General features: G+C 34.3%; 1 protein-coding gene across 1 annotated transcript in view; it reads right to left on the bottom strand.

The window, feature by feature from the left end:
- Positions 1-17,909, bottom strand: part of NEDD4 (NEDD4 E3 ubiquitin protein ligase) — an 89,148-nt gene that overhangs the window by 41,868 nt on the left and 29,371 nt on the right. The window contains exons 2-4 of the mRNA XM_052646346.1: positions 8,303-8,353; positions 6,648-6,709; positions 3,790-3,892 (exon numbers count right to left, since the gene is read on the bottom strand). Of these exons, the coding sequence (XP_052502306.1) occupies positions 3,790-3,892; positions 6,648-6,709; positions 8,303-8,353 (216 nt within the window). The remainder of the gene's footprint in view (positions 1-3,789; positions 3,893-6,647; positions 6,710-8,302; positions 8,354-17,909) is intronic.

Raw genomic sequence — 17,909 nt, 5'->3', positions numbered from 1 at the left:
CAAAAGACAATGTGATCTTGGCTAGGGAGATTTAATCTCACAAAGACATCAAGTCTCCTCAAGTTAATTTATAAAGTTGTCAAGATTTAAATAAGACTACATCATGGATTTTTAAAAATAACATGACAAAGCCATTTTCAAGTTTAAATAGGAACAAAAACAAGCAAAAATAATCAGCACAATTTCAAAAAAGAAGAGTGAAAATAAACTTTCTCAGATAAAACATACCATAAACCACAATTAATTAATAGAATTGGAAAGCTAAGAAAGAGAATCCAATTTATAGAATTCAGTATATGATACAGGCATTTCAAATCTGTAGGAAGATAAGCAAATTACTTAGAAAAAAAAAAAGGAAAAATTATTTGCACTGCTACCTCATACCTTATAACCAGAATGTTACAGATTGAGCAATATTTAAAATGTTACAAAGTAAAACCAAAACATATTAGAACAAATCTAGGATATTAAAAAAGTATATTCTAAGAGTAAAAAAAACCATTAAGTATGACATCAAACCCAGATGGCCTAAAAGAGGCTGAGTGATTTGATTATAATCCCCCAAATTTGTACATGGCAAAAACTACTAAATAAAAGTAAAGAGAGACAAACTGGGGAACATATTTGGTACATTTTGTACCATAATAATAGGTAAAAAATAATCTCCTTAATATAGAGAGAGTCTTTTTCTTCTACCTCGACATTGGGGATCTAGCACTGGAGGACTGCTGTGCCAGCCAGTTGATGGTTTAGAAGATATAAGAGAATTCTCTTTTGGAAAGTGGGGTCTGAACAGGAAGGGTCAGGGAGACCTCGGGAAGAAAACGATCATTTTCTGGCAGCAGACAAAACAGGATGAGGCTGCAGGAGGGTTGATCTTTGGCTAGTTCCAAGGAGAGGGTTATAGACTGAGGTGGAATGGAAGGTGAGGCACAGGAGAGAGGAATACAGACAAAATTATTCCAGGAAAAGAGATATGGATGGGAGGCAAAACAGATTCCTTCTCTTTCTCCTTCTTTATTTTTTTTTCCTTTTTATCTCTTCTATAGGAACTGACATCTTGCTAATTTTGTTTCTTTTTATTGCTAGGAACTCCATTCTCTCTCCCTTCCCTCTACTTTTTCTCTCCATTGATGTTTACTTTCCTTCTCTCTCTCGCTTCCTTTCCTTTAAATGATTATGACAGAAGATCTATGCATCTAAAAATCAGTCTGTACATATCAAATCACATTTTATTTCTCTGGTCTCAATTTTAAAAGCATGTGAGTTGAATTTTTACATTTCACTCTCTTGGAAAAAAAGGACCAATTTTAAAAAATATGGTCACTGATTATTTTTCTGCAGATTAATAAAATTTATTAATAAAAAGGTCCTCACTACTGCTGTAGAGGATTATAAAAATATTCAGAGCTTGGAAAATGGTACCAAAAATATTTCTTTAGAATCTTCTTAAAAGATTTCTCTATTAAAGTTCTTTTTATTGAATTTATGTTCCTCAAGTAAACTTCTGGAGGGGAAAAAAACTAATTTAATTAAGGGCTTATTTTTTAAAAACCTGTTTCAGTTCAGGGGAGAAGTATAGTTAGCCATTTGTTTACCCATTTCTAAATATGAACATTATTTAGAAAGAATGGGTTTTCATTTTCAGTATAGAATGCCTCCTTATTAAACATGTATCAGCTAATATTCTTCACAAAATAATTTTCTAAGGATCAATGTATGTTACTTAATTACTAATCTCAAAGCTAACGTGCAACTGCCCACAATTTAACAGTCAAAGATGGTCAAAAAGAAAGCATTCAGAGGTACAGCAAACATAGTAGTAGTAACCACATAAAATACATAGAGCTAAACCTAAAGTTACAGGGGTACAAAAAAAATATTACATAATTATGTACTACAGTCACACTTTACCAAACTTTATCCTACTAGGGTATATACTGCCTAAGAGTGAGCCTCTTTTGAAAATTACAACTGTTTTCTTTAAATGGTAGGATTTTATATATTCAGTCACAAACCAGATGTCAAAGACAAGACTTCTCTGGTCATTAGCTACACAGAAGATAAATAAGCACAGATTCATGTGTTTGAATTCCTAAGGCCTTTCATAAATAAACTCCTACATGCTTACATCTACTGAAATTATAAGGTGGATTCTGAGGGAATTCAAACTTGAGACATGAGACCACAAAATGAAGTGAAGCAGCTCTACCCACAGAAACTGAACTGTGAATAAGGTACCTGTGATACACGCGTGTGGGCAAAACTTGGAGCAGGTTACCAAATAATGAAATGCTGTTAAAATTTTTTTAAGTTACTAAATAAAGAATTTTCTTTCTTTATAGCAGACATCCTTCATTTCAAACAGAATTCCATTATTCAGGTTTCCCTGTGCACTAAAATGCCAGTTAGAGAGAAAATTCTACTCAATAAATTTCTAAACTAAGAAAAAAAAAAGATTATTATATGACACATCACAGAAAAACTACAAAGAAAAAAAAGGTATCAAATAAGGGCATTAGACATGAGAGAGGATGTTAAGTTTCCTTGGTCACCAGAGTAATAAGGCTACCTATTTAAAGAAAAAAGTTCTTTCTTTTTGTTGCTACAGATTCCCCTACAAAGTAAAATCTCATTAGTGCATATATAAATATTCCCAGGAATCTTTGTTGCAAAAGCACTGCTTGTTATCAAACTTTCTCAAGATGTTTGGGTGTGTGATGCAGAGCCCAGCCCTGGGGAAGGGTCCCTCATCCTGACAGTCCTTCTGGAAACTTTAGCAGACCCTTAATCAAAAAAGCATGACTACTGAGGAAGAAGTACACATATAACCCCTCCAAAGCAAACTCATGCCACAACAAAGGGTGCTTTCAGTCAGTGTAGTTAGAATAAGCTGCCATCTTCTGATGATAACGCTTGTTAAGTGGGAACCTCAGGAGGCAAATGTTTTTGTTCCCTTTTCAGATCACGAATTTTTTGTGCCGGAAGAAACCCTAGAGGGTAGCAGTCCACCCTGTCATTCTGCAAGAAAGAACCTGAAGTCCAGAGAGGGTTGAGACTCACATGGTCACTCAGCTCACAAGTGGCAGAGCTTGCGACTAGGACTGCAGGCTCCAAGTCCCTGTCCAATTCTATTCCAAATACATGTTCTCTGCCTCTTCTTCACTTACCCCAAATGCAGGTGGCTCTGCCCAAATCCTTGACTGGACTTCCTCTTATCCTGTCACCCATGAAGATGGTTAACTTCTTTGGCCCCCAATAAATGTGGCTTTTTATTAGATCACTTGAATTTTCTCTCTCTCTCTTAGTCTCGTTTTCTATGAGCCCTCCCACACCCACCCCAACCGTGACAGGAAAAGTAACAGGAATTACATTTCATAAAGGAGTTCCTAATTAGCATCTTCAAATTTTCCATATATGTAACTTTCAAACAATAAATTGTGTTCTTACTTTAATAGAGAGGGCACATGACATGGTTTTAGAAAACTCTGAAAAACTAGAAACAGTTAATGACTTAATTACAACAAATGCTTTCATTTATGAACATTGTAATCTCTATTCCTTAAGCTTTAAGAATGCCATCAGTAATGGCCATTCATTTCACAGAAATATCCTTAGAGGAAAGAAATGTTTAACAAATTATGGGGTAAAATAAACAAATGTCTAGGGAAGTAATTTTTATTGTACACATTTAACTTTATTAAGTAGTTATTTTTTCTTTAGAGTATAGGAAAATAAGAAATTGAATATTTTTCTTCGTAGTTTAACCAAATATTTATAAAATCTCACCTCTAATTCCTCAGCCTGTTCTGTGTTATCGTCTTCTGAGCCACTGGTTTTAGGTAAGTAAGTCATTTTTAATCTCAGATAACCTTTAACTCTTGATTTGTGACTGTAGAAAGAAAATAATAATTCATACAACTGTAACACTAGGAAGAAAACCGTTCATTCAATAAGAGTTCATTGAACATCTACTAGCTTACTAGGAGAGATTCAAGACAAGCTTCAATGCAGAAGCAAAAGGACTAGATGGTGGAGAAAAAGAAACATCCATAAATAAATAATTGTTATGAGATAAATAAGGAACTATGGAAGTTTAACTGAAAGATCAGAGAGATCTTGAAAGAGAAGCTGTTATGTGAGTTGGGCTAGAAGACTGGGGAGGATTTTGACCTATGGCAGTCAGGGAAAGGCATAAGAGTAGAGAAGAGGGCAAAAATAAGGAAACAGATGGGAAACTGGGGGTACAGTTAAGGAAATGGAAGTAGCTGAGATTGGCTGAATTACAGGGTATATAAAGGAGGTGGGAATGGTCTAGCTGATGAGGTCTAAGTGAAGTAGAACTTTTAGATTTTATTTTGCATAGAATTTGGAGGATAGGAAAAGGCATCCTCACAGATGTGCTTTAGGGATAATAATCTAGCCTTGTTGTATAAGATAACAGAAAAGTAGAGAGCAAGGTCCGATAACTATCTGAAACCTAATGTCTTTGACAGCTGTTTGAATCTGTCATATATTAATTTATCTAATCTACTTTCATACTGTATCTCATACCACCTCTTAGAAAAATGAGTTGTCTAAGTTAAGGGTTGCTGCCCAGAGTAGTAATATTTAATTAAAAAAATTTTTAAATTTATTTTTGCCACACCCACAGTATGTGGGATCTTAGTTCCCTGACCAGGGATCAAACCCATGCTCTCTGCACTGGGAGCACGGAGTCTGAACCACTGGACCACCAGAGAAGTCCCCCCATTCAATTTTTTTTTTTAAACCTGTCTTTCTTAAGATTCTAACTTGAGACCTAACTCTGTCTATTGCCCCCACCAATTCTATAACAGCATCCTGTTTACTTAGGAAATCCTTGCTTGTCATAGTTTTCTATATTGGTTTTTTGGATAATTTTTTATCCAAAAAGACACTTATATAATAAAACATAAGGGTCCTAATCTTTCCTCCTGTCTTCAAGAGGCACTCCCCTATGCCTCTCTTAATTTTTTTAGTTGTTCTTCTCTACACAGTTCTCATGGATTTGGAAAGTGTCCTTCCCTGACTGGTCAGTAAGTCCCCGATGCTTATTTCCAGACCACTAATGTGACTTGTGCCTCCATAGTTAAGGGGGTATGAACACTCTATGACTTCTTATAAAAGATAGATACAGAAAATTTACTCAGGTAATATGTTATAGGAGAGTTTCTCTACAATGATAGGTTTTATTATATTTTTCCAACTAGATAATAAGCCTGTGGGTTTAAATTTATTGATGTTCAAAAATCATCTAAGAATGTAGTTGGATAAAACTCTTTCTGCACTTGCAGCAATACCCACTGCAGACAGAAGATGTAAACTGTTATAGTGTTTTAAAGATAAAGACACCAGAAAGCATTCAACAAATTGAAAAGCAGGTTACTAGGGCAACCAAATAAGAGAAGAACTATTTCGTTATTCTTGGTATACAGATGTCACAATCAGTTCAAAATTAAAGCAAGAAAAGAGACTCACAGTGCGCGACTTCTACAGAAATTAAATGTGACTTCTCTTATAGACAGTAAATATGAACACAAAGACCACTGTTCCCTTTATTTAAATTTATATTACAATGAATATTAAAATTTTTTAATCAAAAATTTTACTAAGTTCAATCGCATTTTCTAGTTTTAAAGAGAAAACAAATAGTTTTGCACAGATGTCCTTCCTCAGCTTTAGTTTGACCTTTTTGTCAGTAAATTCCCATACATGTCTTAACTAGATTTTACTAGATTATGTGGTACAGAAGATCAAAAGGGGTTTTACTTAAAGCTTAAACTTAAAAGTTTTTGACAAAAATCAAGTAATTCAGTTTAGGAAAATGGAATTATGAACATGCTATTTGGGTTTTAAATTACAGTCTTTGCTCATGTTATTTTCTCTAAATATTTGAGTTTTCTGAAATTTTTTAAAAATGAAAGTGTGCAAAATGTAGCTATACTTCCTTGAAAATATTTTTGTATCAAGTTGGATTCTTTTTTTTGGCTGTGCCATGCAGCTTAGGGGATCTTAGTTCCCCTACAGGGACTGAACCAAGGCTATGACAGTGAAAGTATGGCGTTCTAACCTCTGGACCACCAGAGAACTCCCTAGGTATTTTTTTTTAGATAAATTGATGTTTGCAATTTTTCAGAACACAGTATGACAAAATTACACACAGTATAAGATATAAAATACATATAAAGTAATGACATATTTCATTCTTCTAGTCTGATAAATATTAGGGAGAAGGGGTATGATCACTTTTCTATCTTTTTAGAATTTTTGTACTGTGCATATATAACTGTTTTTGATTTTTTGATGTGGACCATTTTTAAAGCCCTTATTGAATTTGTTATAATATTATTTCTGTTTTATGTTTTGGTTTTTAGGCTGTGAGGCATGTGAGATCTTAGCTCCCTGATCAGGGGTCAAACCTGCACCCTCTGCATTGGTAGGCGAAGTCCTAACCACTAGATCACCAGAAATTACTTTTTAATCAGAAACAGCTATAAAGCTTTAAAAAACTAATATTTAAAAGTAGCTTATTTACAAAGGTTTAAACTGATTTTCCAAAGGGGCTACTGTAAAGTATAATGATTTTTTAAAAAACCTTCATAAGCTATTATTTTATATTTACTGACCTTCTTGGATGAAGAACAAAATCCTTAAAGGTATATGGTCTCTCCATTCTTGGATTTTCTGTCTAGAATAAAACAGTGGGTTTTCAAGATATATCTATAACAACAAAAATTTATACTTTTCAAGAATATTCATAAACTATGACTTAAGGCATAACTGAAGTTAGAAGTCAGAAAAAAAGTAGATTTAGCTTATTAAATGGTTACAATTGGTGATTTGACAGTACTTTCACTTTCCTGCACTGTAGGAATTGCTCCTGGCAGCACCAGTCAGTATAAAACTATCTGAGCAGGTGTTTGTGAAGCCAAAAGGAGGATAAAAGCAGAAAAACACTAGAGAATGGTTAGTGTGTTTGAGCCCCAAAAGAATATGGAGTATGTATTCAATAAAATGTTGGCGTGGTTAGACCACAGAGGCAATTCTAGGAGAACAAAAAAAGTAAGCAGCTTGGAAAATAAGACTGGATTAAATTCATTATTAAAAGTTTGCAATGTCTAAAGACTGTAGAGAGACAATAAACATCTGAAAAGATTGATCAAGAATTAGTACTTCTCTTTCTTACCAAGTTCAACAGCCCTTTGTTTTTATTATTCTTTACTTCTCTGCTGCATTTGACATTGTTAAACTACCCATTACATCTAGAAACGCTTAAATTCTCATAACATCATTTCACTTGGTTCTTTTCTGTATTCTCTTGGTCTGTCTTCTTTCTCCTCTGACAGAAGCACACCGATGAACTTTCAGTGTTTGGGCTTCAGCGCTTTCATCCCTCTCATTTGGACAGCCCATCCTTCTCAGAGATTCTGCAGTTACCTCAGCAGTGATAACTCTCAATCCTTCCAGACTTTTTTCCCTACACAATTTATTTTTATACCTCTTCGGTTGCCTGCTTTAAGTTTCATTTTTCTTGTTTTTTACTGATTGCAATATGGCCAAAAATAAACTTACCATATCTTAAAAAAAAAAAAAAGGCTTTCCTCCTACTCTTTTTGCTTGAGATACCACCCTTATCTCATTTTTTTCAACTTGAACTCCTGGTCCAATAATATCATGCAATGAAATATCTCCTGAATCTGTTTTCTTCTGTTGCTCTATGGTTGGTCCAGATTCAGTTTCATGCCCATGTTGTTGTAATTGATCAGTTTCTTTCTGTGAAACTAAGCTTTCCCCAGTCTAGTTTTCAGTAAAATATTTTCAAACTGATCTTCCTCAAACAATGCTTTCATGATGTCAACCAACTTCAGGGGCTCTCTATTTCTTTCTTAAAAAAAATTCAGGCTCTTGTCATACCTTCTAAGTTCACTTAGGCCTTTTTTTTTAAAAATTAAAATTCTTATTTTGTATTGGAATATATCCAATTAACAATGTTGTGATACTTTCAGGTGCACAGCAAAGTGACCCAGCCGTACATATAGTATTTTCAATCTCCCCCAAATTCCCCTCCCATCTCTATTTCTTACTGGGTTTCATATAAGGGAATCTTAAAATTAAAATGGAAAATTGAGATGTTTTCAGAAAATAAGAGGCTCAAGAATTAACAGCAGTATACACTTTACAAATCAAATATTTACATTTACTATATTGTGTATATGTTAAGAATTTATTAAAATAAAAAGAATAAACATTAGAAAGTAAAATCATGCACATCTATACCAACCGGTAATGGATAAAGAGGAACATCCACTTGACCTAGGAAATCATCTCTTGTCTACCAAAGAAAAAAGAAAAAAATAACATTAGTAATATGCTTGATCTTTCTGGAAAACTTTGATAGCTATTGTCATCATTCATAAAAATATATAGAAGTTTTTTTGTGGTTAACCCTATGAAATATTTACGAAAAAATCAATGGAAAATTAAAGGTGATATGGTACAACTTCTGGTAATGGCAGAATAGACTAAATTACATTGAGCCTTCTGAAGATAATAACTATATACTCTGAAAATATATTAAACAACTATTTGAAAGCAACACAGAATGACCAAAAGCAAGCGGAAACTAGAAAGGAGTCAGTCCTTGAAAGAATGAACTGTACTAGGTAGTATTCCTGTTTATATGGCTTTTCACCTGGCAGTACTCCACAATTCATCTGAATGACTGGAACTCAAAGAGAAATCCAAAATCTTACTCATTTGAGGAGTCTGAAAACTTATTTTAAAGTCAACAGTCTAACTGGAAAGTGAGGGGGACAACTCCCTAAAGGAAGAAGCCATAAGTGTCCCTCCAGATCCATGTATAAACTACCCAAATTCCTAAAGGCTGAAAGGACTCAGCATAGATTTCATAGTTGATGTTTTCCTAGGGAAGCTAGCATTTAGAATTCAGTTACCAACCTGCTACAACAAAAATCAACTTTTCAGGGAAAGATGATCAAACTCAATGTCTTCATCATGTGCCACTTACACAGTCCTATATACAATAAAAGTCACTAAGCATACTAAGAAATAGAAAAATAGGACTCAGAAGTAAAAGGTAATTAATAGAAATGGACGACAAGATAATCCAGGTCTTGGAAGTGGCAAAAAGGAAAATTAAAGTAACTATTACAGAGATGTTCAAGGACATAAAATGGAAAATAAGGTCATAATAAACAAATATATGGGGAATCTATAAAAGAAATGAAAAATATAAAATGAAATGGAAATTATAAAAGTGAGTTAAATGTATAGCTTGAAATACATATATAACTAATAAATAGAATATAGGAATTGAAGATCAGTGGATTGGCTTAACATATGATTGAAAATGACTAGAGAAAAGTTCTGTTAACCTGAAGATACATCAATAGAATTTATATAATATAAAAAAAGAGGACTTGTGGTAAAATACCAAGCAGTGTAATATATATGGCAGTGAAGTTGTAGAAAGGAGAAGGGGGGAAGGGAAAGAGAAGAGAAAAAGAGAGAGACAGAGAAAGAAGATAAGGCAGAAAATATTTTTAGAATGAAGTCACCAGCTTCCCCAAATATTAACATCTCACATAACCCTAGCACAATGATCAAAACTAGGCAAACCCTTTTTAGAGGAAATATTAACACTTCTGTTTATTCAATCTTTTATTCTTAAGCTTTTTTAATTGTAAAAAAAAAAACCCTATATATATAAAACAGACTGTAAATATCTGTCACTCATAATCTTAATCAATTCATGAATGGCACTGGTGGTTAAGAACCAGTCTGGCAATGCAGGAGCCAGAAGAAATGCAGATTTGATCCCTGGGCTGGGAAGAGCTCTTGGAGGAGGGCATGGCAACCCACTCAGTACTCTTGCCTGGAGAATTCCCTTGGACACAGGAGATGGGTCAGGTTATAGTCAATAGGGTTGCAAAGAGTTGGACACAACTGAAGTGACTTAGCACACACACAGGCTTATGGAAACCTTGACCCTCTGACCCTAGTGCCTCCCCTTCCAATCTTAGTTCCCCAGGGGAACTAGGATTAACCGTTAAGTAACTGCTCTGAGACTTTCTTGCATGTATCCATCTACATACTTAATTTTTTTAAATTGAGGAATAATTGACATGCAATGTTATATGAGTTTCAGATGTACAATTTAATGATTCAATATTTGTACATATTGCAAAATAATCAACATTACAAAATTAGTTAACATTGGTCACCAAGCATAATTAAACAGACTTTTTTTCTTATGATGAGAACTTTTAAGATTTACTCTCAGCAAGTTTAAAATATGTGATACAGTATTATTAGCTATAGTTACCATGCTGTACAGTAAGTCCTCAAGACTTATTTATTTTAAAACTGTGAGTCTGTATCTTTTGACTCCCTTCACCGATTTACCCCACTCCTCATCCCCTGCCTCTGACAACCATCAATCTGTTCTGCATAAGCTTGGTTTTTGCTTGTTTTGTTTTTATATTCCACACATAGGTGAGAGCATACATTATCTGTCTTTCTCTGAGTTATTTCACTTTGCATAATGCCCTTGAGGTCCATCCATGGTGCTGCAAATGGCAATATTTAATTCTGTTTTTATGGCTGAATAATATTCCATGGTGTGTGTGTGTGTGTGTGTGTGTGTGTGTGTGTGTGTGTGTGTGTGTGTATTTTTGAATATGAGAGTGCATGTATCTTTTCAAGTTAGTATTTTTCCTCCTTTGGATAAATACCCCAAAATGGAATGGCTAAATCATATGGCAGTTCTAGTTTCAATTTTTTTAGAAATCTCCATACTGTGTTTCATAGTAGCTATACCAATTTACATTCCTACCAACAGTGCATAAGGGTTCCTTATCTCTGCATCGTTGGTAGCACTTGTTACTGTCTTTCTGAAAATAGGCATTATGACATGTGTGAGATTATATATCTCATTATACTTTTGATTTGCATTTTCCTTATCAGTTATAATGAACATCTTTTCAGGTGTCTGTTGGCCATCTGTATGTCTTCTTTGGAAAAACATCTATTTATATCCTTTGTCCATTTTTAAATTGGATTGTTTGCTTTTTGCTATTGAGTTTCATAAAAAAACCAGGAATAACATTAACTAATCTACAGATCTTACTCAAATTTCACAAACTATCTTACTAATCTTGGTCCAGGGTTCAATCTAGGATCATACATTTAATTGCCATGTCTCCTTAGTTTCTTAATCTGGAAAGTACCTCAGTCTCTTTGTTTTTCATAATCTTGACATTTTAAAAGAGTACTGGCTAATTCTAGGATATCCATCCATTTGGGTCTGTGTATTGTTTCTTCATGGCTGAATTTAGGTTATGCATTTTTTGGTAAGAATACTATAAAAATGCTGTTGGTGCACTTCTCAATGCATCATATCAGCAGGAAAAAACCCTGCATCTTACACATTATGGACAGTTAAAGATGATTAACTATTTGAGGAAAGTTTATTGCAAGAAAAAAAAAGAGAGAGACCTAATCCAAAAAACAAGGAGCAAGAAGGGAGTCAAATGAATAACAATTAAGTCAGACTGCAGGAGAAATACTTGAGAAAAACTAATTAATGTTCCTGGAGATAAGAGTCAAACATCTAGCAAATAGGATACAAAGTTATGAGAAAAAAAAGAAGCAATTAAAACAAAAAAAAAAAAAACAAGAAAAAACTCTTGGGAATTAAACATTACCTGAAATTAAATGTTTAAGATAGAGTTAAAGAAATTTCTCAGAAAGCAGAACTAAAACACCAAAGAAAAAGACTACAGAATTCCCCAAGTAAGGAAATCACAGGATAAATTCTAAAAGTCAACTTCTAAGTAGCAGGCATTCCAGAAAGAAAAAAAACACAGGGAATGGATAATCAAAGAGGCATTTTAAGAAACTTTCCTTATACGCAAGAAAATGAAATTTGACAGTGGAAGGCCTCACTGAGTATTAAGGAAAACAGTTAAAGAAAAGACCCACAGCAAGGCACATCACTGTGACATTTCAAAGCACCTGAGATAAAGAAATTTCAAGAGCTTTGAGAGATACAAAACAGATCATACTCCAAACTGAAAGACAAGAAATAATGCTTTCAAAATTCTGAGAGAAAAAAAAAAAAGTATCTTGCACAGAATTCTATACCCAGCCAAAATATCTTTTCCAATAATGAAAGCAGAATAAAGACACTGGTGTTCTAAGGTAATGGAAGATATATTTTGCCAAAATAAGGGAGTACAACATGGTAAGGAAAGATGCAGAGGATTCAAGACAGGAGAGAAGAAAAAAGAATCTCTAACAGGGTTTAATGAGAATTAAATTATTTAATATACACAAAATACTTTGCATAATACATAGTATGCAGTAAGAGTTGGACTGAAGAAAGTTGAGTGCTGAAGAATTGATGCTTTCGAACTGTGGTGTTGGAAAAGACTCTTGAGAGTCCCTTGGACTGCAAGGAGATCCAACCAGTTCATTCTAAAGGAGATCAGTCCTGGGTGTTCTTGAAGGAATGATGCTAAAGCTGAAACTCCAGTACTTTGGACACCTCATGCGAAAAGTTGACTCATTGGAAAAGACTCTGATGCTGGGAGGGATTGGGGGCAGGAGGAGAAGGGGACAACAGAGGATGAGATGGCTGGATGGCATCACCAACTCGATGGACGTGAGTTTGAGTGAATTCACGCCAGGGAGGCCTGGCGTGCTGCAATTCATGAGGTTGCAAAGAGTCGGACATGACTGAGTGACTGAACTGAACTGAACTGAAGAATTCAATAAATGTTAGCCATTATATTTGAAATGCTAGATATTACAATGAAACCTCTGCTCCCTTTACAATGGACCCGTCTTTGAACATTTCAAATAGATACATGCCATTAAAGGAGCGTGACTGGAGAAGAAAGCCTAGCAAATTAGCTTAGTTTAGGGGCATATTCCTATTCTTGAACATGAACTGATGATAATTTTGAAATGGACAAATTGCCTTTAATGACACCCTCAAGGCTATGCTGTGGTATATTTCTTTTTGTTGTTTTTTATGGCAAGCAGATGTCATATCCCATAAATTTGATCTTTAAGAAGCTATGAATAACAAAGTAAAACACAACAAAATACAGTTAAATCTCAATCAGGATAACTGACGGATAAAACATTTTGGTTAACTGAATTATCTAATTAACTTAGGTTTAGGCTTACCCAGGTAAAGAGACAAAACATTTTTGGTAGATTTAGTCTTACTGAATAGCCCTGTCCACAGTAAACTGAAATCAGTGAGCATCTATCTGTTTGATGATTCATGATCTTTTAGTGCTTCAAAAACATTGATGTGGTCCCTTATCACTAATGTAACACACATAGAGAACAGGGTTTCTTAACTTCGGCACTATTGACAATATAAGCCAGATAAACTTTTTGTTGCTGTGGGATCTGTTCCATGCGCTGAAGGATGTTTAGCAGCATCCTGAAATGGCAACCCACTCCAGTATTCTTGCCTAGAAAATTCCATGGATGGAAGAGCCTGGTGGGCTACAGTCCATGGGGTCACAAAGAGTCGGACACGACTGAGCGATTTCACGACATCACGAGGTCTCTACCAATTAGATGCCAGTAGCACTCCTCCATCAGTTGTGATGACCAAAAATATCTCCTGGCATTGCCAAATGTCCTTTGGGTAGCAAAACTGTCCCTGGTTGAGAACCACTGCTATAAAACAGAATGTCTCAACCAATGAGCAAAAGACACCCCACTTTAAAAAACAATGGCTTTACTGAGATACAATTCACATCCTATACAATTCAACCACTTAAGGTTTGCAATCAATTTTAGAACATTTTCATCACCCCCAAAAGAAAATCCATATCTATCAGCAGTCACTCCCCATTTCTCTCCTCTTTCTTTAGCCCCAGGCAACCACCAATCTACTTTATGTCTCTATGGCTTTACCTATTCTGGACATTTCACATAAATGAAGTCCTATATATGAGGTTCTTTATGACTGGCTTCTTTAACTTACAAGAAATGTTTTCAAGGTTCATTCATGTTGTAGCAAGTATCAGCACTTATTCCTTTTTTACTGCTAAATATTACATTATATGGATATATCATATTGTTTATCTGTTGATTAAATTTGGACTATTCCCATTTTTTGGCAATTATAAATCAGACTGCTATGAATATTCTAGTACAAGTTTTAGTACTGACACATGATCTCATTTTTCTTGGGTATATTCTTAGGAGTAGAGTTTCTGAGTAATATGGTAACTCTTTAATCCTCTGAGGGACTGCCAGACTTTCCAAAGTGGTTGCACCTTCTGCATTCCCATCAGTACTGTAGGAGGGTTTTAATTGCTCTATATCCTTGCCAATACTTATTATTATCTATCTTTTTGATATAGCCCTCTTAATAGGTGTGAAGTGATATCTCATTAAGGTTTGTTTGCCTTTCCTTGATGATCAATGATGCTGAGCACAGTTTCATGTGTTTATTGTGCTCCTTAGTTCTTAAAACCTCTTTCTTATTATAAATCTTTCCTAGAGATTCAGTCTCCATTACAGAGGCAGCGCCTGGTCACTGTGGGACAGAAAGAAAACATCTTATCCCATATTCCTTTTTTCATTGATTGCACTGTGTGCATAAGAGCATAGAGCAAAAAATTCCACATCCTGAACCGTTCCCTGTCTCAAGTATTTCTCATATATAAAAATGCATTTTAGAAAGTTCTTGCAACAAATCTTCCTTCTTTAAAAGAGGTGATCTAAAATGAGCTTCCTAACATCTACTTAAAATGAAATGATCCCAAAGAACCATATTTCTAACCCTGGAAGAATGAACACATTTTCCAAACTAAAAATCAATGTGCATGGTCTGAGGCGATGGAGAATACAAAACTTGGAACTATCCTGGAAAGTCTGGGACATATGGTTACTATAAATATAGGACAATTAGAGGTTCTTTTTCCATTTACAAAGAAAAAGCAATAGTTTAAAATTCATTCCTATGAAGGCAAGTCAGTCTGTGATGTTCATTAATGTTTCCCTAGCCAACCAATTGTTCCAAACTGAATACTCAAGCACTTCTTTGTAAGAATTATTTCTTATATTGAACTGCATACAGCTCACTTCATAAAGCAAATTTGCATTTGGTAAAACAGAAGTCACTGAAGAATGCCTGAAAATCTGAGAAAGAATTTAGAACAGCGGGTGATTTTAAACAACCATCTAGGGTACAGTTTAGTCAGCAAAAAACACTTTTTCCAATATCTAAAGATACAAATTTTAATCTCTTAAAACAATTTTTGTAACATTAAAAGATAAAAATCCAAATTGCTATTTTTGAAAAATTTCAATTAGAACTATATACATGGCTCTAAGTTTATCAAGACAAACTTATTAACTTTGATAAACCTGCATAGCGGCTGAATGCTCTGCTTTACAAGAACCCAACGTTATAAAAAAAGTCAGAATTTAAAAAACAGGTATGTTAAAGTGTCATAGCTTTGAAGAATACTTGGCTTTAAAAAATGTTTCTACTAAATCTGAGTTACAGATAACTTCCCAGAGTAAATCTACTGTACAGAGCAAAATATTAAAGGAAGAATCACTTCCTTATAATCAGAGCCAAGCAACAGAGCCAAAGTTTTCTGCTGTAATATCCAACTTTTCATTTCAATCATACATTTTAATCACTAAAAATGAACTTTACACCTGGTCATTAAATATAACATAGTTTCAGTTTTCAGACTTAGCTATCAGCAAGTCTATTATCAGCAATTTATAATAAAGATGATTTTTCAAGTTCATTCTAAAACAACACACACACACATAGGGTACAAAATTAAAAGAAAAAACTTCCTAGCCTCCACCCATCTAACTCTACACTCTGTCCACCCAGAGAAAATAGCTGTTATTTTTTGTGTTTGGTGTGTCTGAAACCATTCAGAGTGATCTCTGATACACTCTTATGTATCTTAATTTTTTACTCTTCAATACCTCTAATGTCTTGTCCAATCTTGGTCCACAATGAGATATTTTACCTATGGGGATATAGTATATGCCAATGTATGGAATATTGAAATTTATTTAGCTAGTTCAGATATTTAGGTTGTTTCTGTCTTTTGCCCAGGGCTTCCCAGGTGGCACAATGGTAAAGAATCCAACTGCCATTGCAAGAGATACAAGAGATGTGGGTTCAATCCCTGGGGCAGGAAGATCCCCTGATCAGGAAGATCCCCTAGAATAGGAAATGGCAACCCACTCCCAGATTCTTGGCTGGAAAATTCCATGAACAGTGGAGCCTGGTGGAGTCCCAAAGAGTTGGACACAACTGAGCATACACACACAAGCAATGTTTCAACAAATAAGGTTGTATTTATAATTTTTCAGATATGCCCAAGATAATTTTTATTTTGTGTAATAATAAATACTACGCTAAACTAACCGGAACTAATCTGAAATGGAAGCAGATCTCAGTGACTGACTGGATGTTACAGAAGGAAGCAGTGTCCTGAGTAAGCTGAAAAGCACGTGTAAGTTTTCAAAGATAAGATCAAGATGAAAGATTTAAGATAGTTTGCATTTAAATGAATATCTTGCTCAATAACTACTGTCTTCACACAACAGCTTTCAAATTCTCTATGTGAAAATGTCATGATTCTTCTGCAGAGATCACTAATAGCCTAAAAAAAAATTTACTGGGGCAGGCAGTGAAAAAGAAACAAATTCCTATCTATAAAATGCTCAAGCCATGATTGATTATATTATTTAAATTAAGTCAACAGATCAAGAATTATTTCAGAGATCACAAAAGAAAAGAGTAGAATTTAAAACTCTGAACCTGAGATACTAAAAGTGAAATTATCTAAAAACCTCTTTGTATAAGATAAAATTTAAACTCTCATTCTACTGTTTATCTTAAGAGGATAAATGTTTTCTTGATTTGAACACATGAAAAGTCAATATTTTGACTTAGAGGATATTAGCACATGTGAATCTCTGAGAAAAATAAGCAGAACTTTTATGAATGGACTCATTTACAGTATTTAAAAAAAAAAAACAAGAAACCATATATTTCCTACTTTTAAAATTTTATAAAACTATTATTTTTAATGAATATCCTTACTCTCAAAATTCATACAACATGAATGTATACCACATCCTAAATATTATAATTAAACAAGGATTATGAAAATCATGCTAAATTCAACTTAACTATTTTCTAATACATACAAATCTTAGTAAGTAAAACTGCTGTTTCCTTCACTTCTTACAGTTTTTCTACCTTCCCTCTTACATACTGACTCACTTTATATTATGATCTGCTTATTTTACACATCTTTCTGGAAGTTCAAGATTTACTGATTTAATCGTTTTTAGTATGTTGAGGGGAAAATGGTGTTAGCTAAACAAACAGTATAATCTGATCTATGCTATAAAATCACAGTGCTGTGGAGACTGGATGTCTTTGCTTAAAGCAAACACTCACCACACCAAACTCGTGACTTTCTCTGGCTAGCCAGCCTGTCTGGCAGATTTAACTGTAAGACACAAACTGTACTTGTTCTTTGATAATAGCTTCATACTGCTTGACAATTTCAGTACTTGCATCCTACAGCCTTTAGCAACTCTCACATTTTAAAAGGGATTTTAACCTAATAGATGGGGGTAGGAAGGGAGTCCGGGAAAGCCACTGTCTATATCAGTTTCACTTTGAATTTTCCTGCTCTGAATTTCAGTTTCTTTGGAGGACTCTAGAATCATCACAGACTTGTGAAAGCTGAAGATTTAACTTGACCTGTTCCTCTATCTTTACATCCTTTGAAATGTAGTTTGTAATTTACTGTGAGGCTTTTCAAACAAAAACCATTAAAAAA

This window comes from Budorcas taxicolor, chromosome 10 (assembly GCF_023091745.1).
Source record: "Budorcas taxicolor isolate Tak-1 chromosome 10, Takin1.1, whole genome shotgun sequence".
Taxonomy (NCBI): Eukaryota; Metazoa; Chordata; class Mammalia; order Artiodactyla; family Bovidae; genus Budorcas; species Budorcas taxicolor.
The sequence above is the reverse complement of the archived record's forward strand: the minus strand, read 5'-3'. Positions and strand labels throughout refer to the sequence as shown.